Below are 24,233 nucleotides of genomic sequence, written 5' to 3'. Positions count from 1 at the left end.
ATCACTAGTGGAAGCATCGCTGGTGTTTGTAAAGGAGGCCATAAGTTTGGTCCATTACATGGATATACAATAAATGAATATGTTGCCAAAACAGTAGATTTCCAATCAAGTGAAACAATAAAACATATTCAATTCAAAACAATTACCACAAAACAACAAATTAACAATATAACAATTACAGAAAAGAAGACTTGTAATAAGAAATGTCACTAAGTTCAGGTCTCAGCACCATCGATCCACATGCATGCTATTGAATGAGTGCATGAAATTCCAGTTAACTCCCAGTTTCTACAAGAACATGTCTATTCTTTAAAATTGACAACAAATTTTTCTATGCCCTTTGACACCTTAAATGAAGACAAATTAGCATCACCTGACCAATGTGGTCATGCTTCACATGCTTTTTTTATTTTTCCAATGATCTGCTGAACTTTAGGATAGATGGAACCCTCATACATCATGAGGGTAGTCCTCAACTTGACAATTCTAGAACTTATGTAAAATCGGATTCCCTCCAACAGAGTAATAATTGGCTCGTCTTTGTACTTCATTATTACATTGTTGAATGTCTCACGCATGTTATTGACTTGCAAATCACGTGTTGTGTTTACCTTAAAAGCAGATCTTGTCCAAGTAGTAGGGTTTAACCTTTCCAGATCCTTCCAAGCTTCTACATCATAACATTTAATTTGATTCATGGCCTTGTCCCAATCAGGGGCAATTGTTGCTCGAGCTTCCATCCACATCAACTCTTTCATTTGTTCTCCCAAATACTTCTTTTTCCAATTACCATATAAATGTTTAACACACAGTCTATATTCTATGTTATTGCCAAACTCCTTGATTACCTCAACCAAACCCTGAAAATAATAGTTAATAAATTAAATTATAGTAACAATTAGATGCCCAACATAATTTTAATATTTACCTTTTGTTGGTAAAAAATGAAAGCCCAACATCCTTCTTGAATACCATCTAAGTCAGCTATCAATAGATCAACAAACCACTTCCGAGACGAATAATTTTCAGATTCCACTACAGCATTAGCAATAGGAAACATTTAATTGTTTCCATCTTTGCCTACTACAAACAACAATTGGCCACCATATTTTCCTTTCAAAAAGCACTCATCCAATCCTATCAAAGGCTTATAAGTGTTTGCAAATGCACTCTTACAAGCCTCCAAGCATACATAGATACGTTTAAACATAGGGCCATGAAGAGTTAAGTCACATTTAATCTTCACAGTGTTGTTCTTGTTTTTTTGTATGATCTCAACAACATAACTTCTTAAATATTTATACTGATCTTTGGTTGCACCTTCAATTTTTCCATTGCCCTAACCTTTATTCTATATGCCTGATCCATAGTCAACCTGAATCCCCTTTTTCTACAGCGTAAGCAATTAAGGCTTTTAGTTTCATGTCGGGAGTATGCATTAATAAAGACATGAACCTTTTTGCCACCCACTTAGGTTTTGCATTAATATGCCTGATCCATAGTCAACCTGAATCCCCTTCTTAGATATCATAGCAAAGGTTTTGATAGTCTCTAGAATTTGTTTCTTATTACTAAATTGCAACCCGACCTTAAAATTTACATCATCATTTTCAAGCACATTAAAATGAGGAAATATGACTTTTAGAGGACCTTCATCTTCACTTCCATCTGGGGTGACTACTCTAACTAAATGTGGGGTGACTTGATTAGTATCAAATGTGGGGTGACTACTCTGACTAAATGTCCGAGGGTCCAACGATTCTGTCTAATCCCATCTTTCTTCAAAGTCACTATATGAAACTTCACTACAATTATTGCTATCATCATCATCTTCCTCAGCCTCAACATCATCCTCCACCACACCCTCAACAACAACCTCCATCTCACCTACAACAGTAACCTCATCTTCACCCTACATCTGAACCTCCACTAAACCTTGTTCATCAACCTGAACCTCAGCCTCCACCTGCCCCTCAGCCTCATCTTCACCCTCCACCACTGCTTCAGCCTCCACTCCATCAATTACAACAACCTCATCTCCTTTATCATCATTCAACTTTTTTGCATATTTGTCAAACACCCCCTGGTCCACATACACTTCAACCACATCAAAGCTAGAAACATCTTCAACCAATTGCAAAATATCAGAGTCACAATTAAGTGGCTTCAACCCTCTACTGAGTGCATTTTGAGGGTCCCTATACCATAAGCACTTGAATGATTTGTACCCGAGAGAGTTAATCACCTTCGTGAAGTCAATATAAGACATAATATCCACATACCAACCCCATTCTTCTTCAACAATTGGACCATTGATATACACAATAAATAACTTATAAATAAACATCCCACCATGGTGAATTTTTAACCTCCTTGTTTGTTCTTCGGTTGGCCTACAAAAAAACATGAACGATAGTAAAGCCCCAAAAGTGAATAAAAACAACACCCACCAAAGGTTTTCACAAGAAAACAAAAGCCAAAATCGAGACCACCACAGCAAAAAAAGCACCATTCATGTTTCCAGGTGAAACGATAACCACAATGAAGGGTTTTTAATCAAAAAAGTCAGCACATACCTCGTGGAAGACAAAATCGGGACCACTCCACCAACAAAGACATAAGGGACCACCACAACAAAAAAAAAGCACTAATCACCTCGTGGATCCCAAAACCTGAACAAAAATTCACACTGAAAAACACTCTATGGATCACATCAACAAACAAACCTCACAAATGGACCATAACTATCCACCATTATAATATTAAGAAAACTTCAATAAAATAACCTAACTTACTTGCAAACAAAAGGTACTTCCATCTCCCTACGACAATCAACAGCAACACCTCACACACACGAACACTACCATCAACAATCAACAGCGACACCTCACACACACGAGATTGCCTTAGGGTTCGCATTTCCAATTTGGGATTTTTAGGTAGCAAAAACAGAAGGACATTCGATATTACCATTCAAGATTGGGGTAAAAATGCTACCGGATTAAAAATCGCGAATTGTTTGACGGACTTCTCAGACGTTGACATGTGTCAGTAAACGTCCAAATCTGAACTAGAGGACCAAGATTGCATGATTGGATAAAAAAGGAGAATAAAATGCATCAATAATTCTAACGGGAGACCAAAATCAAATTTAGAAACAACTAAAGGGATCAAATTTATAATTTTGCTTATTTATTTTTAGAATTGTTTATTTTAGTCCCTAACCCTAATCTTTCAACTGCAAATCTCATTCACATAATTCACCTTATAGACACTTTGTCCAACCACCAAGGAAGAGGGGTCTTGCTCTGAATCACCAACACCCCAGTGCAGCACCAAGATCGGGTAGTAGTTCTTGATCAGAAAAACGTATATTCATTACTAATTATCAAACAATTACTTATTCATATGCCTTGTGGGGTTGTGTTTCTTTTTTCTTTTTTGTTTTGTTCTTTTATCTGGGACTGAGTGTGGTTTCAAAAACATAGAACCTTTGACTGATTCATGGAGTCGCATCTTTTTTTGGCTAATCTATCACAAATAAATATTATGGAAATTTGTAGGATGCATTCTCCTAGCTAGTTCCCTTTAATTAAGACGAGTCTTGGAAGAAAATAAATATTGTCTTGGCAATAGCAGTATACGATGTTAGCTAGGTACGTATTTGTCTCATCTGTCACAACTAAATATGTAAGTAAATTTGTCGTATGCACTCTCCTAGCTAGCTAGTGGCTAAAGTAATATTTAGGTAATTGAGAAACATGGGTACGAACCATGTCTATGCAACAAGTTAATTTTTCCAATTTTTAATACTAACGTTGGAAAGCGTGTGTTTATACTTTACAATATAGCCATGTGACCTTTACCGGAAAACATGCGTTGAAGAAAGTAAAAGACAAACCATTTCAGAAAAAAAAGGGAAAGATATGCTCAACCAGGTTCCAGCCACCAATTTTCACCAAAACCAACCCAGTCAACGCGTGTGATATCCAGTAGCTTGCATTGCTGATCCGAATACCAGCGTAGGTATTGATTCCGATCTAATTTTAGTAACTTTTTATTAGAGATAATCATATATTTGAGTTGCATAATATCATTTTGAAGAAGCGGTTAAGTTGAAATAATTTCATGTAGTTGATCAACGAGCTTGGTTATAACTTTTTCCCGATTATGTTATCCGTTAATTAATTGTTTATTTGTAGAGAGGAGATGTTTATGATTGTATAATAGAAATCACTCTTAATACAATTTTCAAAATGTAATTATTATAAGAATCAATAAAGTTATCATATATTATAAATTATATTTAGAAGAGTGTATAAAATTATTTTATATAATCGATATATAATATATTTTCTCAATATTTATTAGCATATATTTCTCTATTTATATTTTATATAACTTACCACTGAACTACCGCATTATTCAGATTTGTTAATGTGTATACTAAAAAAAAACACGGATTTGTTAATGTAGTAGACACGAGTCATTTGATGTTCCTTATGTTAAGGCAATAATAAATGGGTTTCAACCCGCAGGTTATTCAAAAGATCATCATCATCGTTGGGTTCCTTTCAGGGTCAAAGTGAAACTGCTTCTTTCTTCTATTCAACAGCAGGTCTAGTAGAATATTGGTTCGACATGCTTCAGTAGTTAAATCCGGTTTGTAGCATCAATTAGGCTATTAAAAATCATTGGAGGTCAGTAATCAGTATTTGCGTTAAAGCGATATTCATCAATCATTCATTTTGGGTCAAAGATAAGGCGCAGATTGAAGTATAATGAAGTTGCAATAGTTCTGATCAGTAGATAAAATTAATTGCTTTCTTATTCGATTTCCTCCTTCTGTTTGGTTAACTACGAATTTGATTTATTTGATATTCATCAATCACTCTTTGATATTTTCGTTTCTGTTCTCTCATTTTCTTTCCAGTTACCATGTGATTCATTTTATTTGATATCGTGATTTTTTAGCAGAAAAAAGGAGAAAAAAGAGTTTGTTCCAATTCAATGGCAAACTCTTCTTCCGGAGCTTCGGCAATAAAATATGTTCTTTTTCATTGTTTCTTTATTATTTCCGGACTGATGGATGTGGCCTCCAAGCAAATGCCAGATTATGTTCCTCAAATAAAATATGATGTGTTTGTGAACTTTAGGGGCGACGACATCCGTCGAGATTTTCTTGGTCATTTGACTAAGGAATTTCGTCGAAAGCAAATTCATGCCTTTGTAGATGATAAACTTAAGACTGGAGACGAACTATGGCCATCATTTGTTGAAGCAATTCAAGGATCATTGATTTCGTTGACCATATTATCTGAAAACTATGCTTCTTCATCCTGGAGTTTGAATGAACTTGTGACAATACTTGAGTGCAGGGAGAAATACAATCGAATAGTGATACCTGTTTTCTACAAGGTATATCCTACAGATGTACGACATCAAAATGGGAGTTATAAAAGTGATTTTGCTGAACATGAAAAGAAATATAATTTGGCCACAGTGCAAAACTGGAGACATGCTTTGAGCAAGGCTGCTAATTTATCTGGAATAAAGTCATTCAATTATAAGTAAGTTCCAACCCCTCAAAATCAAGCTTTATTTATTTATTTTTTCTGTTTATTTGCCATAGCTATATGCCTGTTATCACAAGTTAGTTTCTATTTAAATAGTGACATGATACTCAACCTTTAATCTTATTTTGCTGCCTATTTGCCCTATCATACCTATATGCATGCTATGACAATAATTACATCAATTAATTTATCAATTAATTTTGGCTTAAATATGTTTTTATCTCTAATATATACTTGAATTTTGTATTTGATCCTTTATAATTGTTTTTCTTTATATCCCCTCCCTGATATTTGAAAAGTTTTATTTGAAATTCTTGCAACAAACTTTCAAATACCAGGGAGTAGATGGGATGAATTTTTTTTTAAGGATCAAAAGTAAAATTCAGATATATATTAAGGATTAAAAATATATTTAAGTCATTAATTTTTAAATATCAATTAAGTCTTATTCAATAATTCATTAAAAAAATCATATTAGTTATGAGGTAAGAACAACAATGAAGCAACCTACCTTCAAAAAAATAACAATGAAGTAACATGGGTGAGTGTTCAATTTTTGAACAAGACATTTTGGCAAAGAAGAGGGAAGGAGAAAGAACAAGGTTAGTCTAATTAATGTTATAGTAAAAGGAAAAGAAATAGCTAGCCAAAAATCTAAGGTCAATTTTTTTTTTTCTGGCATATGGCCAAAATTTCTTTTCTACAGAAAAAGAAACTCCAAAAAAATCAAAGCTTTTCCGGATTTAAAGTTAGTAGCCATTAATATTGCACCATATAGAAAATCAAACTCATAAAAAAATTCCTTGAAGAGTTCCATTTTCGAATAACTTTTATTATTTTCAATTTACAGTATAATATCTATTTGCAAAATTTCTCTAAATCTCACCATTCCTTGGTAAGCAATTAACTATTGAGCTTTCCTATGAATAACCAAGACCACCTACAACACTTTACCATTAAGATGTTGGTGGTAAAGGGAGAAGGAAAAAGGGAAGGAAGAGGTCATAGGTTCGAATTCTCCTACTAATAGAAACTAACAATATTAATAATAACTAACATTTACTGGTAAAAAAACATTAGGATGTTGGATAATATCCTGATTGATCCAACACTCACTACCACCACAATTACAGTGAACATTGCTAGTGTTTTGCATGAGTTTAGTTTTAATTAAATATCACTTAATTTTTTTATTAAAAACACATTTAAAAAAGTCACATTAGTCAAGAAGCAAGCACAGCATTAGAGTAACTTGGGATGACTATAAAATTGAAACTCTAGCTAAAACAATAGAGTAAATATCTAATGTTGTCCTTCAATTTGTAATGTGTTTGACACTTGGGTCCCTAAAAGATGAAAAAATAAAATTGTTCTTTGATTTTAGAAAAGTACAACAAATCCATCCGACCGATAACCCAAACGATCTTGCCTACACATAATGAGGCTTGATTACATATGACGCCATGTGTGCAAACAAATTACCACATCAATGATGAATGAGATGGACTGATTTGTCTTTAAATTCTTTACGGACTAATTTGTCATTTTGGAATCCAAAACCTAATTATCACACCAGATTCCCCTACCTATTCTCCGAACACTATATGATGCAGCTAGAGATGATTTTTGGCTACGCTATTGTGTTTCTTCTTTTTCTTTTCTTGCCACCCATTTCCTCTCCAGTGATCTCTCCCTTTGTCGAAATTCTCTTTCACAAATATCTCATATCCCAAAACACCAAATTGAGGCTATTCCTCAAAACATAAACAACATCAAATTGATACTCATTATCAAAAGTGTATTATACTTGACTAATCATCAATACAAAAACAACCAAATGAAAATGAAAAAAAATCTCAGAAGGTAGAAAGAAAGGGGTCACTAACCCATTAATAGAAATGAAGAAAAAAACCATACATTTTACAGTGGCATTCGAGTTACCGTTTCCAGAACAATAGTTTTGATCGCTTTGTCGTCGTCGTGGTCCAACAACACTGCCACCATCACTGATGGTGCCCTTTGTGCCACTGGAAGCCACCAAGGAGGTTCTCTCGTGCAGTGACTCCTTTGTCATCCACCCCCAGCAAGGCGACAACACCATCATCGTGTATGCGCATGCTGCCGATGAAATCTAATAGCCACTGATGACGACTCACACTACTTCTGGTTTTGCATCCCCATGTTTCGGTGGTGGAAGTCTCGCTTGTTTTAGGGATTTCGTAAGGGACAACGGTGGTTGCCGCGAAACCAAGGTCAGTGATGGCAGTGGTGATGCATGGGAATTGAAGAAAAGGAAGGATGAGAATGAAGGGTTTTGTGTGGAAACAGTTGAGGTGGATCGAAGAGAGAAAGTGTTGTATAAAACATTTTAGTCCCACCTCTGTCACTGGCCCCTAACCGCTATTGCTGCCATCAGCCGCTTCTCCAACTCCTTGTCGCAGTCCTTCCTCAACGGTTTCAGCTCCACCAACCCTCTCATCAGCTTCTAGCCAAAGAAGATCTTCTTGGGTACTGCCACGCTCCTTGTTCTCTCCCGAATCTCTCGCTCTCTCTCTTCGAGAACTCGTTCATATTTATTTAACCAATTTTAATCCTCTCTGAAGAATCTATGAACTGCACCACACTCTCTGCAATTTGAGCGCGAGAAGAATCTGATTCACCCTCGCACAAATGATGTGTCATTTTTGTTTTACACCATCATGAAGACCTTCAGCCTAGACATATTGATGAAGATGAAGATTGCAAGGAAATTGTTGTGACAGTATTCAAGAGTCAAGATGTGAGATTGATTGTTAATTTTTTCTTTGTTGATTTTGGGATTGCTTGTTAGTTTGGGTTTAAATTTCGTTTAATTTGAGTCTCAAGGTATTGTCTGACTCTGTTCAACTCGCCGTGTTGTTCATCAGCATGTTCAACACCACCCTCATCAATGTCGTCGTCGAGCTTGTCGACTTAGAGCAGCAATGGTTTTTTTTTCCATTGATCATTTTCTTTTGTTATGGATCAATTGAGGATGCATGATTTGCTTTGAATGAGTTGCAGTGATTGGGGATGATGGATTGAATGAATTGTAGGGGTTGGGGACGATGGGTTTAGAGAAAGGGGAAACAGGTTGGGGACGACGTATTTAGGAGATGAAAGGCTTTAGCAAATTTAATTCATTTTTAATAAATTAAAAAAACAACTCATCAAGATTATTTGTTACCCAATACATATTAAACGTGCCACATCAACAATTGGTGAGTCAACACATTATTACTAACTGTCAATGTTATTTCACCCATCATCAAATTTCCAAAATTTTCAAAGGTGGAATTAAATGTCTCAATTAAAAATCATGATTTTGTTAATATAAGAGAATCAAAATTAGAGTTTAACCTATAAATTTTTTAAAATATAAATTATTTGATTAAAATATAATTTTAATATATACACCATTATAGATTTGAGAGGATTGTAATAAGGGATCGAACAAAATAGAAAGACTATTAAGTCTTTTATATATATATATATATATATATTATTTGGAATAAAAAAATATTAAATTAATCCATAATAACATATCTTAATAATAAATAATAACATAATAGCATTTGAACAATATATTTCATTTTGAATCTCTATTTTTGTTGTGTAGGACTGAAGTTGAGCTGCTTGAAAAAATCACCGAATCTGTTAATCTTGAGTTAAGGAGGTTGCGTAACCATCCACATAACTTAAAAGGGGTTATAGGAATTGAAAAGCCAATTCAAAGTTTGGAATCATTGATACGTCAAAAGTCAATAAATGTCAATGTTATTGGAATTTGGGGTATGGGTGGTATCGGAAAGACCACCATTGCAGAAGCAATGTTTAACAAGCTATATTCTGAATATAATGCTTCTTGCTTTTTGGCAAACATGAAGGAAGAATATGGAAGACGTGGAATAATTTCTTTGAGGGAAAAACTTTTTTCTACACTGCTAGTTGAAAATGAGAAAATGAATGAGGCAAATGGATTGTCTGAATATATTGTGAGAAGGATTGCTGGTATGAAGGTTTTAATTGTTCTTGATGATGTGAACCACTCGGATCTACTAGAAGAATTATTTGGAGACCATCATTGGTTTGGACCAGGCAGTAGAATCATTATAACAAGTAGAGACAAACAAGTGCTTATAGCTAATAAGGTTGATGATATATACGAAGTTGGGGCATTGAACTCGAGTCAAGCACTAGAGCTTTTTAGTTTGTATGCCTTTAAAAAAAATCATTTTGATATGGAGTATGATGAGCTATCAAAGAGGGTGGTCAATTATGCCAATGGCATTCCATTAGTTCTTAAAGTTTTGGGTCGTCTCCTTTGTGGAAAAGATAAGGAAGTATGGGAAAGTCAGCTAGACAAACTTAAAAGCATGCCAAATAAACATGTTTACAATGCAATGAAATTGAGTTATGATGATCTAGATCGCAAAGAAAAAAATATTTTTTTAGATCTTTCATGTTTCTTCATAGGACTGAATTTGAAAGTGGACCACATAAAAGTTTTATTGAAAGATAGTGAAAGTGATAATTCAGTGGTTGCTGGGTTAGAAAGGCTGAAGGATAAAGCTCTTATAACCATCTCTGAAAATAATATTGTATCTATGCACAATGTTATACAAGAAATGGCATGGGAGATTGTTCGTGGTGAATCTATTGAACACGCTGAAAGTCGTAGCCGATTGATAGATCCTGTTGATATTTGTGATGTATTAGCAAATAACAAGGTAAAATCCCAAATTAAATATAACAAGTTTTTTTGAAACATTTTTTTGGAAGCACTATTACAAAATATATTTTTAACTGATGTTAAAAGGCTTCTTTATGTAATAGTGAAGATGTCTTTACAAAATATATTTTTAACTGATGTTAAAAGGCTTCTTTATGTAATAGTGAAGATGTCTTCTAATGCTGTTTAAAATTATCTATTTCCGTAATGGCAGGGGACTGAGGCTATAAGAAGCATAAGGGCTGATTTGTCAGTATTTCTGAAGCTGAAGTTTAGCCCTCACATATTTACTAAGATGAGCAAACTACAATTTTTGAGTTTTACAAACAAACATGATGAAGATGATATTGAGTTTCTTCCTAACGGGCTTCAATCTTTCCCAGATGAGCTAAGATATCTCCATTGGAGGTATTACCCTCTGAAATCCTTGCCAGAGAATTTTTCTGCTGAAAAACTTGTTATACTGGACATGTCAAATAGCCAATTGGAAAAACTTTGGGATGGAGTGCAGGTAACCTTCCTGTTACAATTTTCTCCAAATTGAAAGACTACAAAATTAACAACTTGAGCTCATATCTAACGTCTTCATTTGTATTATTTGTTGTAGAATTTGGTGAATTTAAGAGAAGTAAAAGTCTGTGATTCTAAAAACTTGAAGGAGCTGCCAGACCTTACACAAGCTACAAATCTTGAAGAATTGGATATCAGTGCTTGTCCTCAGTTGACTAGTGTGAATCCGTCTATTTTCTCTCTCAACAAGCTCCAGAGATTGAATATAGGTTACTGTTATATTACCAAAGTTGTAAGCAATAACCATTTAAGCTCCCTTAGATATCTCAGCCTTGGAAGTTGCCCTAATCTAGAGGTATTTTCAGTGACATCAGAGAATATGATTGAGCTAGATCTATCGTATACTCGTGTCAATGCATTGCCATCATCTTTTGGACGTCAAAGCAAGCTCAAACTCCTAAGACTTGGCTCCACTGACATCAAGAAATTGCCTTCAAGCTTCAAGAATCTTACTGCACTGCAATATCTGAGTGTAGAATTGTCCAGGCAGCTTCACACTCTAACGGAGCTTCCCCCATCTCTTGAAACTCTTGATGCCACAGGTTGCGTATCATTGAAGACTGTACTGTTTCCATCAATTGCTCAACAATTCAAGGAAAATAGGAGAGATGTTCGCTTTTGGAATTGCTTGAATTTGGATGAACATTCTCGCAAGGCTATTGGGTTAAATGCACGTATTAATGCGATGAATTCTGCGTACCAACATTTATCTGCACCGGATCAAAATTACAACAATTACAGTCGTAAGTACAGATTTTATCAGGTGAAGTATGTGTATCCCGGCCGAAAAATTCCCGAATGGTTCGAGTATCAGACAAGAGATGATTATATAATGATCGATCTCCCTTCTACTCCACGATCATCTCAATTGGGCTTCATTTTCAGCTTCGTCATATCTTACCCTCTGCACAGGACAGTAGGTTATTTTTCAAGATTTACATTTCATATCATTATCAGTGATGATGGGGGGTATAAAAGTGAAAAGAGTAGTATCAACATCTACATGTCTGCCCTTCATCTCAGGCCAAATTCGAAACATGTGTGTGTCATTTATGACCAACGATGTTCTCGCTACCTGAACAGTAGAGCTGAAAATAAGAGGAGGCTTAAGATTGAGGTTGAAGTAATGGGAGACACACATCCTGAATGGGGTGCGGAGTTGGAAGCATTCGGGGTCAGTGTAATAAATACCTCAGCATATCACAATTTCGTTCAACAGATAAACACTTCATCAGGTCATAATTTCATTCAACATATAGGAATGTCTGATCCTATGCATTCATTATGCTTGAAATCATCTTGCGCATATCCCTCTTGTGGTTTAGATGAAGACTTTGATTAAAGCAGGTCCAGTTGGTTAACAGTGAAGTTATAGATGTGAAATTTTCTTATAATTGTGATTATACTGTAGACCTGCTGTGTGCTTAAATAAACAACTATAAGCTTCATTCATATTTTATGGTCACTTCAGTAAAAGGCTGCTGTTTATTTCTTTCTTTTTTCTATACTTTTCTTTTAGATATGTACATATTGATCTCATTTTGTCTAAATATCACCTTAAGTAAATAACTAAATATACATATATGAAAGATGGAAATATCTGATACGTAAATTGTGTGTAGTTAAAATATCAACTTTCTGCTTCTAGTGAGGAGCATGATGTACATCTCACCCTTGCGTCATTGGTTGATACAACCTTTGTTCAAGTTTTAATTTTAATTTATCAAACAAATTAATGAAAAGGTTAATTTGTTGGCTGCAAGTCTGCAACTTATTTGATTTTTTTCCAGAGAATGGATACCAAAACTGGGGGCCAAATCGGATGATACTGAAATTAAAGATTGCATGGAAAGGATATGAGATAGCTAAAGAAGTGTTGTCTGGGGCAGGTTCATTCTCCATAGAATAGCTATTGCTTAAAGGATTAGATTATATATGGAAGGAATCACATCCATGGAGGCTCTTCCGAGTTCAGATGGGGAGAAACATGGTTTTATTAAAGCCTACTGAATATAATGATACACAACATGATTAATGGACACCGTCCATAGTTTGACACTGCTCATAAACAAATTAAAGAAAAACAGAAATTAATACAAAAGCAAAATATTGTGAAGAGTGCGTACAATGCCCTGTAGCAGAAACTAAATCACTAAAGCTTTTACCTTAGATTTCAGTAGCTCCACCTTAGAGTTCTGTATCTCTGCCCTTCACGGTGTTCATACACAAAATCGAGTTGGGGAATGACCTTGTGAAGCATCTATTCTACGTGTTTAAAATACCACACCTTCCATCTCCTCCAGAAAATAAGGGACAGAATTAAAATTCCAAAGCCAAAATTAAACCCAAACTCTGTGCTTAACAAATTCCCAAGCCAGAGATAAAGAGCAGTACTTTAAGAGGATGTGATTTTTTTTTTTTCACACGGAGTATAATTTAGTTGGCTAGCTGAGCAATATATGTGAGTTGATGTATATTCTCGATACATATCTTTCATTCTGGTAGATAAAAAAAAAATTAGACTTAAATGTGTATAATGTCCTTGATAAATAACCAAATTTTATTTTGGGTCTTTAATAAAAAATTTTATTATTTTGAGTCCTTCATGTATTAAAATTTTTGTTTTCGAGTTTTGGTTAAAGAATGATATGACACCATTACAACTATTCATAGTGTTAGAAAAATTAATTTATAGAGTAACACGTCATTACTTTTATGACTGATATTTAAAATAAAATTTTTAATATATTGAAAACTCAATATAACTTACAAATTTATTTAGGATCCAAAACAAAATTCGATAATTCATTAAGGACCTTAAATATATTTAAGCAAAAAATTATTGATAGTTGTATTTCAGTATATAATATTAATGACTTGAATATGTTTTAAGTTCCTCAAATTTGGACATATCTTTATAAGTCTTCCAAATTAAAATTTGCATTTTTATAGTTTCTCACAGTTGTGAAATACTTTTTACAGTCATGTTTGCCATAAAAAAAATTGTCGTGCGTGCATCGTGTATCCAGATCGCCAAAAATCAATTATCAAGAAGCATTAAAAAAACATTTCGCAAACAAGAGGGACTTAAAAAGTTACAAATTTTAATTTGGAAACTAAAAAATACAAACTCTTAAATTTAAGGGACTAAAAATATATTAAAACCAAATACTATTTACTACTTTGGCCCCCTCAAATTAATTGGTGATGCCCAGCTACTGTCTAGTAGTGATATATAGCTCAATAGTTTTCAGCTGTCATCAACTAGACCATATGTGATACGTGCTGCTGGGTAACTCTGGTTTTCGAGGACCAGAACCCTCCGAGAAGAAGAGAAAGGAAGAGAACAATGAAGGTAAAGGAAAATTCTCATTCATTCATGATTCTGATTGTATTATTACATGCTTATTTATACTATTCTTCCCTAACGGAATTCTTATCTTTTTGTGCCTAAGGGATGATTCCATAATCAAGTTGGGTATCCTTGTCTCCTACCTTTCGATAAAATCACCAAGGATGGAAATGCTGTCATGAACCTTCAGATGTAATCTCTGAGGTATGCGGGCTTTGATGTTTTTCTTTTGGGCTTTTCTTCTTTCTGCACCTCCCCTGTTTGATCATGCTTTGCTTGTTTTGCTTGTTGTACCCCTGGTATTGCTTTCGTATCACCCTGCGGCCCTTGGGAAATCACCTTGTCCTGAAGGTGGTAGTCGTGGCAAAGCTGGGACCAATCCTCCCAAGACGTCTCGTCTGGGTAAAGGCCCTGCCACTGCACCAAAACCTCCCATGACTGATGAGGAGATGATGATGAACGACGATAATCTAAAATGGCGCCAGGAGTAATGATGGGTTGATCATTGTGAAAGTGAGAAGGAAGGGTGGTTATGTGGGTATTATCGGGGGAACCATGAAACGGTTTGAGCAAGGAACAGTGGAAAACCGGGTGAATTTTGGCGCCCTCAGGGAGTTTTAAATGGTAAGCAACTTTGCCAATCTGCTCTATGATCTGAAAAGGGCCATAAAATCTTTTGCTTAGCTTTCCGGCGACCGGAGAATCTTTTGCTTAGCTTTCCGGTGACCGGAGAATCCCTTGCTAAAGTTTGACGGTGGGGACGAAGTTTAAGCAAGACCCATTGACCAGGGTCAAAGTGAATATCACGGCATTTTCGATCAGCTTTTTCCTTCATGGTGGTCTGTGCCTTAAGCAACTTCTTGCGGATGATGGCAAGTGTGTCATCCCTGCAAAGCAACATGTCATCCACGGCGGCGTTATGTGAAGTCCCTGCAAGATACTCTGGAAAAGTGAGTGGTTTGCGGCCAAAGGTGATGTCGAATGGTGTAGCTCCGGTAGCTGCATTCCACGATGTGTTATGGGACCATTCAGCCCATGGAAGGAACTGTCCCCACTTCGTCGGACGTTTATGAACAAAGGCTCGTAAGTATTGCTCAACGACTCTGTTGAGTACCTCCGTTTGGCCATCACTCTGAGGGTGATAGGTTGAGCTCAGGCGTAACTGGGTGCCACTGCGCCGGAAAAGTTCTTGCCAGAACTTACTGATAAACAGGGGATCCCTGTCGGAAAGCAAGCTGCGAGGAACGCCATGGAGTTTGACAACAATATCTAAAAATAACGAAGCTACCAGATGTACGCCCTTAGAAAATCGGTCGACGACCATGAGGATTGTGGTGTGGCCATGATACGCCGGCAATCCGACGATAAAATCCAATGAAAGGTCCTCCCATGGCCTGTGGGGCACCGACAAAGGGCATAAGAGGCCGACCATTTTCTTTGTTTCATATTTCGTGAGTTGACAGTCGACACAGTTAGTGATGAACTGGGTGATGTCATCTCGGAGACCAGACCACGTGAAATTCTCGGAAATGCGAGCCAAAGTCTTCATAATTCCGGCATGACCACCTGTAGGGGTGGAATGGTATTCCGTGAGAAGTGTCTGAATAATGGGAATTGTGCGAGGTAACCAAATACGAACGCAATGAAGAATGAGCTTGTCAGTAAGGGAGTAATGGGGATATTTGGCCGGATTGTCCACAATCTCGCGATGGTGCTGAATATACTCAGGATGATGATGAAGTTGATGATGAAGTTCCTCGAGGAAATTGAAACAAGGAACTGAAAGCATCATAGAACAAGAAGACTCCATTTCCGGTAGCCGCGACAGAGCATCAGCAGCCTGGTTATGTGTGCCGGAACGATATTGAATTTCATAATCGTACCCCATGAGGCGAGCAATGTACATATGTTGTTCGAGAGTTTGAATCGCTTGAGTGAGGAGCTCTTTTAAGCTTCGGTGATCATTGATAATGAGAAACCGGCGACCAAGTAAATATTGACGCCACTTTTTAATGGCAGCAGTGGTGGCAAAGAGTTCCCGGACATAGGTGGACGATCGAAGGAGCTTGGCACTGAAAGGCTTACTAAAATACGCGATAGGATGGCCCTTCTAAGACAACACGGCACCCATTCCAATGCCGGAAGCATCCGTCTCGACGGTGAATGGTGATTGAAAATCAGCGAGTGCTAAAACTGGAGCAGTTGACAAAGCGAGCTTCAATTGGTCAAAAGCAGATTGGGTCGTAGACGACCATTGAAAGGGGTTAATGGTGGTTGCCTTGACCAAAGGGGCAGCAATCGTAGCATAGCCTCGTATAAATCTGCGATAGAAACCGGCCAATCCCAAAAGACAGTGTAAGGCCTTCGTTGTTCGAGGAGGCGGCCATTGTTGAATAGCTGCAACCTTCACGGCAAAGGGTTCAACACCTCTTTGAGAGACCATGTGTCCGAGATATTCAACTTGAGTCTGCGCGAAAGAACATTTCGAGAGTTTTAATGTAAATTGATGAGTCAACAATACCTGAAAAGCAAGCTCCAAATGTTGCAGGTGGTCGTCAATGGAGGTACTATATATAAGGATATCGTCAAAGAAGACGATGATGAATTGACAGAGATATGGCCGGAAAATGGAATTCATGGTGGCCTGAAATGACGATGGGGCGTTGCAGAGTCCGAACGACATCACTTTGAATTCATAGTGATCGTGATGCGTTCGAAAGGCCGTTTTAGGAATATCATCAGGATGCATGCGAATCTGATGATAACCTTGGAGCAAATCGAGCTTCGAAAAGTAACTGGCGCCTCCTAATTCGTCCAAGAGCTCGTCCACAGTCGGAATTGGAAACCGGTCACGCACCGTCAAGGCATTTAAAGCACGGTAGTCGACGCAGAAGCACCAAGAGCCATCATGCTTCTTGACCAACAGCACGGGTGAGGAAAACGGGCTTGGCCTTGGTTATATGAAGCCTCGCTGCAACATGTCATCAACCTGATTCTCAATTTTTTGCTTCTGATAATGGGGGTATCGGTACGGTCTGACGTTGACCGAAGAAGCTTGAGGGAGTAAATGTATATGATGGTCAGTGTCGCGAATTGGGGGTAGAGTTGTAGGAGGGTGAAAGAGGCTCTCATATTTAGAGATGAGTGGTTGAACAACAGGGGGTGGTTCTTGGTTGTTGAGGGAGGACGGAGGAGATAATAATGTGATGTGGTAAAAGGTAGTTTCACTGTGAGTGCGACAGAGACGTTTAAATTGTAAGGGGGAAAGGGCATGCAACGAAGCATCAATGTATCCCTGTAATGTGATCAATTTCTCATTATAGAAGAATTGCATGGCTAAAGTGTTGTAATCGATGAGGACTGGGCCCAGAGACTTGAGCCATTGTACACCAAGAACCACATTGGCACCGGAGAGGGGAAGCACATAAAGGTCAACAATGAATTCTGTGGATTGAATGATGATGGAAATGGACTCACAAATGGAGAGGCGCTAGAGATGTTGTCCATTACCGACCATAACACGTAACAGTGTGGTGGGTCGCGTCGGAAGGCCCAATTGATCCACAAGTTGGTGCTGAATAAAATTGTGGGTGCTGCCGCCGTCCACCAGCAACACCATGTCGTGGCCGGAGATGGTGGCCATGAAACGCAAAGTTTCAGGAGCAATATGACCCGCCAGGGAGTTAAGGCTTAGTTGGGCCGGGTATGGGTCCGGGTCGGGAACTAGGTCGGGGTTCGGGTCTGGGCCTGGGTCAAAGGTGTCTATATGAGGTGGGTTAGGGTTAGCTTCCTCTTCTGCGATTAGGAGAAACACCCGAGAGGCGCAGCGATGCCCTCGATGGTATTTCTCATCGCAAGAGAAGTAGAGACCTCTCTCACGGCGAGAGGCTATCTCTTCGAAGGTGAGACGTTTGAAGGGTGGGGGAGGATTTAGGCATGGGGGTGGCGAGAGAAGAGGTGGAAGGCGGTTAGGTCGAATGGGGTTAGGGTTGGGAAGTGGTGGTGGTCGAGGGCGGGGTGGCGGGGGTGGGGGACGATGGTCGGAGAGCTTGTCTTCTTGAAGACGGGCGAGACCAGCAGCTTGGTAGATGGTGAGAGGTTGATGAGCTTGAACCTCTCGACATATCTCCGAAAGGAGGCCGGAGACGAAGCAGCTGAGGAGAAACGGTGGAGGAACGTCGACAACGCGATTCGCTAAGTCCTCAAACTCCGCCAGGTAAGCCGCGACTGAACCCTTCTGCATTAGCTTGCATAGAGCCCCTGTAGGGTCCTCATATTGCGATGGTGCGAACCTCGTTTGGAGGGCTTGCAAGAAAACGGGCCAGGAAGTGAATTGACCATTGCTGGTCATCCACTGAAACCAGGCCAAGGCTCTTCCCTCCATATAGAAGGAGGCAATTGTGAGTCTGTCATATTCTGGAGTCCCATGATACTCGAGGCACATCTAATTTAAGTCTGTGGTTCTATGCAGGAATTGGGTTTAGAGAAGGAACGATGTAATGGAGGCTGATACGGTGGATGCTGTGGAGATGAATGAGTAACATGTTGAAGGAGGTCATCGATTTTGTTGGTTAAGGTGAGTTGTTGGTTGGTAAGGCAAATAATGAGTTCCTCAAGCTTATCTGGGAAGAAGAAGCCATGAAAGTGACAACGAGAGCACTAGTTGATACGTGCTGCTGGGTAACTCTGGTTTTCGAGGACCAGAACCCTCCGAGAAGAAGAGAAAGGAAGAGAACAATGAAGGTAAAGGAAAATTCTCATTCATTCATGATTCTGATTGTATTATTACATGCTTATTTATACTATTCTTCCCTAACGGAATTCTTATCTTTTTGTGCCTAAGGGATGATTCCAGAATCAAGTTGGTTATCCTTGTCTCCTGCCTTTCGATAAAATCACCAAGGATGGAAATGCTGTCATGAACCTTCAGATGTAATCTCTGAGGTATGCGGGCTTTGATGTTTTTCTTTTGGGCTTTTCTTCTTTCTGCACCTTCCCTGTTTGATCATGTTTTGCTTGTTGTACCCCTGGTATTGCTTCCGTATCAATATGAAACAAGAGCCACCTTGCACATCTCTCTTTTTCTACTATTGGTATAGAAGCAAGCTATCAGTTTAAAAAATAACATCTGTTAGACACAGTTCAGCTATAGTTATAATCGCCCATCTAAAAGTAGCAACCTCTGCTTCCTTTGATCCCAACAGGTTCAAAAAAATATGTTGTAGGCTTGTAGCTGCTATGACATTTCGTCCTTGATCCAGAACAATCAGGCTGATACCCGTGTCTATGTTGTTTCTATTTGCAGTATCAAAATTTGCTTTATAAAACCCTACCGCGGGAGCTTTCCATACCACAGTCTCTTGCTGACCTTCTCTCCTGTTGATTGGCCGATAGGGTTGGCAGGCATAGCTTGGAACATTTTGCATATATATAACCTTATTGCATTTCATCCTCTGATCCTTGAAAACACACTGGTTTCTACTAAACCACAATGGCCATGCTCAACCACAAAACATTGCTTTGCCTTCCTCATCCAAGTTGGTAACCACATCCTGAAACCAAGCTTTGAAATAACACTACCCCAAAAATGACCATTTGCTGACAAATTTATAGTGCCAATAATACAATTTCCAATAAATACTTTCTAATCTACATGTCTTAGTGGCTAATAAATTTAGGTCAACAAATACTAGTATTTACTCTAAATTAAATTAATGGTTTGTAAAGATAATTTATTTTCATAACATATCCGCATCCACTTATGTGATTTTCATTTGCAATATTTTTTTTTATTTTTCATTTCTCCAGTTTAAGCCCCCCCCCCCCCCTCTGCTTTAATTTTGATCTTTGTATTTTACAAAAAATCTCATACTTCCACTCTCATGTTTCTCTTTTTGTTGCTTCCATAACCCTCCACAACCTCAAGCCACTCCTCCCCCTCCCTCCGCCGAACGTCACTGTCTCCACCGTAACTTGCCCAGATCGATCATCGTCTTCATCGATTCTGCCACCAGCCAACGCTTCTCCTATGACAATCTCATCCATCATGCTGAAAACCTAGCTTCCATACTTACTTTTCTTGATCTGGATGTGATCTCTCTATTTTCTTAATCTTTCTTATCTGCACGATCTCTCTCTCCTCAAAGGTGAGCCTCAAGCACTAGATTTGAATCCTTTGTTAGAATCACAGGGTAATTTTTCACTATATGAATTTATCATTGAATGGTTTCAACTTGTAATCACAGATTTTGTGCTTCAATTGATGGTGGTCTCCATTTCTCATTCACATTCTCTTTTTGCAATCTCATTAGCGATTCATTCTCAGTAAGTTTTTGTTGCAGTTTATTTTTATAGTGATTAAAGGATTCCTATCTCATTTTATAAATTATCTTAGTGTTCTTATTTTTGTTTTTGTTACTGATAACCGCGAAATATAAGCTAATTTAATAGTCAATTTGGATTAATAAGTGGGTATAATTTATTTATTTTATTACTATTTTTAATGAAATAATGAAAAAAGTAACATCTTTGCTATTTTTAATCAGCAAAGTTCAAAAGAAGAAGAATTGAACTGTTTTAGAGGGAATTCAACAAAAAATTGTGAAGAAAAAGAAGAATTGGATAGCTTGCTCAACGTGTAATCCAGGCCCACCGCGCAACACTCACTTAGTGGGCAGTTCCAGGCTTAGCGTGTAATCTCACATCTTTGTTGGACAAATGGTCTCAGTTATCTTAAGAAGGGGTGAATTAATTTCCCACTAACAAACTTTTAATCCCCTTCTAGATGAGATAGGCTCAGAATGCAGAAGAAACAACAATCAATTTAATAATGTTCTTTAAACATGCAAGAAAAAATTGATTGCAACAAAATAAATGAGATAAGGGAAGCGAGAAATACAAACTTGATTTATAATGGTTTGGCCACTTCTCGTGCCTATGTCCGGTACTCAAGTAACCCACTTGAGATTTTTCACTATCTTTGTAAAACTCCTTTTACAAAGTCAGAATCACACAGGGACAACCCTTCCCTTGTGTTTAGAATTCCTTACAACCTAAGAGATCCTCGGTCCCTTAATCAATCTCTTTGAATAAGAAGAAAGAAGAGAAATTCTCTCTTTAAGAGAAGGATGTTACTATTGAAGATCTTGTAAGAATCCTTATAGATTTTTGCAAGTGTTTGGCCAAGGATTTCTTTTAAGAGAGCATTTGACAATGAAGTTCTCTTGGAATATCTCTCTCATCCTTTTTGAAGTCAGGCACACACATATATATAGGTCCTTTGTGCCTTTTCAAAATGGTTTGAAGAAATGTGTCTTTTTAAAAAGATTTTTCTGAAATTCTTTACTGGTAATCGATTACAGGTTTCTGGTAATCGATTACACAGTTATATTTTGAAGGGTCATGACTTTTGAACTTGAATTTCAAGAGTTCCATTCTTGGTAATCGATTACAAGTTCAAAAATCAAATTGAAAACCCTTATTAACAGCTATTTTTTCAAACTTCCCTTCTGGTAATCGATTACATTGCCTGGTAATCGATTACCAGAGCCTTGGGTGACTTTGAAACCCTTTGTTTTGAGGCAAGGCTTGATCTTGAAGAAATCATGAAGTAAGGCTTTGTTTGTTGAATCAATCTTGTATTAATCTAGAAACAATGTTTATCCTTTGAAGCGGTCTTGTTTGATTCTTCTTTGGCATCATCAAAATCATGTATACATACATTCACATTCTCTCCCTTTTTGATGATGACAATCAAGCGACTTCTTTTTTACATCATCAAAACATACATGATTCACATTCTCCCCCTTTTTGATGATGACACTCATTATATAGCAAATTCTTTTCTACATCATCAAAACCTACATGATTTACATTTTCCCCCTTTTTGATTATGACAACCACATGTAGATTAGGAGCAACAACAAAAAAATATCTATTTGTATATAATTTACTCCCCCTTGATTTTGCAATGATTGCTTATATGAGACAGTTGAAGATTTCATATATTTCATATATAAAAAGTTGTCTCATAAAGAATAGATAATTTCCCTTACTCTCTTATCTTTTATCTATCTCTCCCCTTTTATCAACATCAAAAGCAAATCATGACCAGAGAGGAGAAAACCACTTGTTGCAATGTATGAGAGTCAAGTGATACCAAAAGGCATTAAAAAAGACTATTTTACACCGACAAAAATACATATTCACTATAAAACAATCAAAAGATGTAAAAAAAAAATTATCTAAACTAATCAATAATAAACATAACCTTCAAACACAATCATCAAAATTGTAAACTCAATCAAAAACAATCATAAAAAAATTATCAAAGACAATCAAAACTCAATCAAGAACAATCATTAAAAATAATCATCAAAGACAATCATTAAAAACAATCATCAAAGACAATCAAAACTCAATCAAGAACAATCACAAGAAAATAATCATCAAAGACAATAAAAAACTCAAACAGAAAACAAGCATCAAAACTCAAACAAAAGTTAACAATCATAGGCAAAAATAATCAAAAGTAATCAATAAAAAATAAGTGACCTTTTTGGTATCATTGATATCATTTGTTGGGCTTAATGATCAAGTGGCATTTGTTTGTTGTTTCCATAAATCACATATTCACAATTTTTAGCAGAAATATGAATATCCTTTGATGCATATCCCACCATATGTTTGGAGCAACTGCTATCAATGTATCAACTTTGCTCTTCTCCGCTTTCATAGTCTTTTAACATGAGACCGAGATTTATAATTTTATTTTTTGGATCACTTGAAGAATTTATGTCATTATCTTCCCAAGTGATGTATGCTTTCTTTTCTTTCTTTTCTTTGAAATTCCTCTTGTCGGATATTTTCATTCTTCTTTTAAAGTCAGGACACTCAAATCTCATTTTTCATCCTTCTTCTTTCTTCTTTCATCATCATTCCATTCTTTACTGGGTTTTTTTTTTATAGTTGCATTTCTCTCTACCATTGTAGGAATAAAAGGGTGAAATTCAATGGCTTCCCATATCTTTAAATCTATGGCTTCAATAAAGATCTGCATTCAGGTTTTCCAATAGTGATAATCCTCGCCATTGAACATAAGAGGCCCCTATTAATAAAATTTCCCTTAGGAATTGAAAGTTAGATGAGGAGGCCATATCTATTCTTGAAAGTTTTTAAACTTTATACAAGAATCCTGCTCTGATACCACTTGTTGGACAAATGGCCTCAGTTATCTTAAGAAGGGGTGAATTACTTTCCCATTAACAAACTTTTAATCCCCTTCTAAATGAGATAAGCTCAAAATGCAAAAGAAGTAACAATCAATTTAATAATATTTTTTAAATATGCAAGACAAAATTAATTGCAACAAAATAAATGAGATAAGGGAAGAGAGAAATGCAAACTTGATTTATACTGGTTCGGCCACTTCTTGTGCCTACATCCACTACTCAAGCAACCCACTTGAGATTTTTTACTATCTTTGTAAAACTCATTTTACAAAGTCTGAACCACACAGGGACAACCCTTTCCTTGTGTTCAGAATTCCTTACAACCTAAGAGACCCTCGGTCCCTTAATCAATCACTTTGAATAAGAAAAAAAAAGAGGAATTCTCTCTTTAAGAGAAGGATATTACAATTGAAGATCTTGTAAGAATCCTTATAGATTTTTGCAAGTGTTTGCCAAAGATTTCTTTTGAGAGAGTATTTGACAATGAAGTTCTCTTGGAATATCTCTCTCATCCTTTTTGAAGTTAGACACACACACACATATATAGGTCCTTCGTGCCTTTTCAAAATGGTTTAAAGAGATGTATCTTTTCAAAAAGGTTTTTCTGAAATTCTTCACTGGTAATCGATTACAGGTTTATGATAATCGATTACACAGTTATATTTTGAAGGGTCATGACTTTGGAACTTGAATTTCAAAAGTTATGTTGCTGGTAATCGATTACAAACATATAGTATTCAATTACAGGTTCAAAA

General features: G+C 36.9%; 1 protein-coding gene across 6 annotated transcripts; it reads left to right on the top strand.

Moving 5' to 3' along the window:
• Positions 1-3,816: 3,816 nt before the first annotated feature.
• On the top strand, positions 3,817-12,384 carry LOC100779013 (disease resistance protein RML1A). 6 transcript variants are annotated; one of them, XM_041014465.1, is made up of 6 exons: positions 3,817-4,022; positions 4,539-4,618; positions 4,978-5,570; positions 9,214-10,324; positions 10,541-10,837; positions 10,934-12,384. In XM_041014465.1, exons 3-6 carry the CDS (start codon positions 5,011-5,013, stop codon positions 12,236-12,238), a joined length of 3,273 nt encoding a protein of 1,090 aa, XP_040870399.1. In that variant the 5' UTR covers positions 3,817-4,022; positions 4,539-4,618; positions 4,978-5,010; the 3' UTR covers positions 12,239-12,384. The 6 variants fall into 6 exon arrangements, with proteins under 6 accessions (XP_040870399.1, XP_040870398.1, XP_040870397.1 ...); XM_041014464.1 differs by having other exon boundaries at positions 3,817-4,026; XM_041014463.1 differs by having other exon boundaries at positions 3,817-4,026; positions 4,539-4,700.
• Positions 12,385-24,233: the final 11,849 nt, after the last annotated feature.

The sequence above is a fragment of the Glycine max genome, chromosome 3 (assembly GCF_000004515.6).
Source record: "Glycine max cultivar Williams 82 chromosome 3, Glycine_max_v4.0, whole genome shotgun sequence".
NCBI lineage: Eukaryota > Viridiplantae > Streptophyta > Magnoliopsida > Fabales > Fabaceae > Glycine > Glycine max.
Note: the sequence above shows the minus strand (reverse complement) of the source record. Positions and strands in the feature narration are given on the sequence as shown.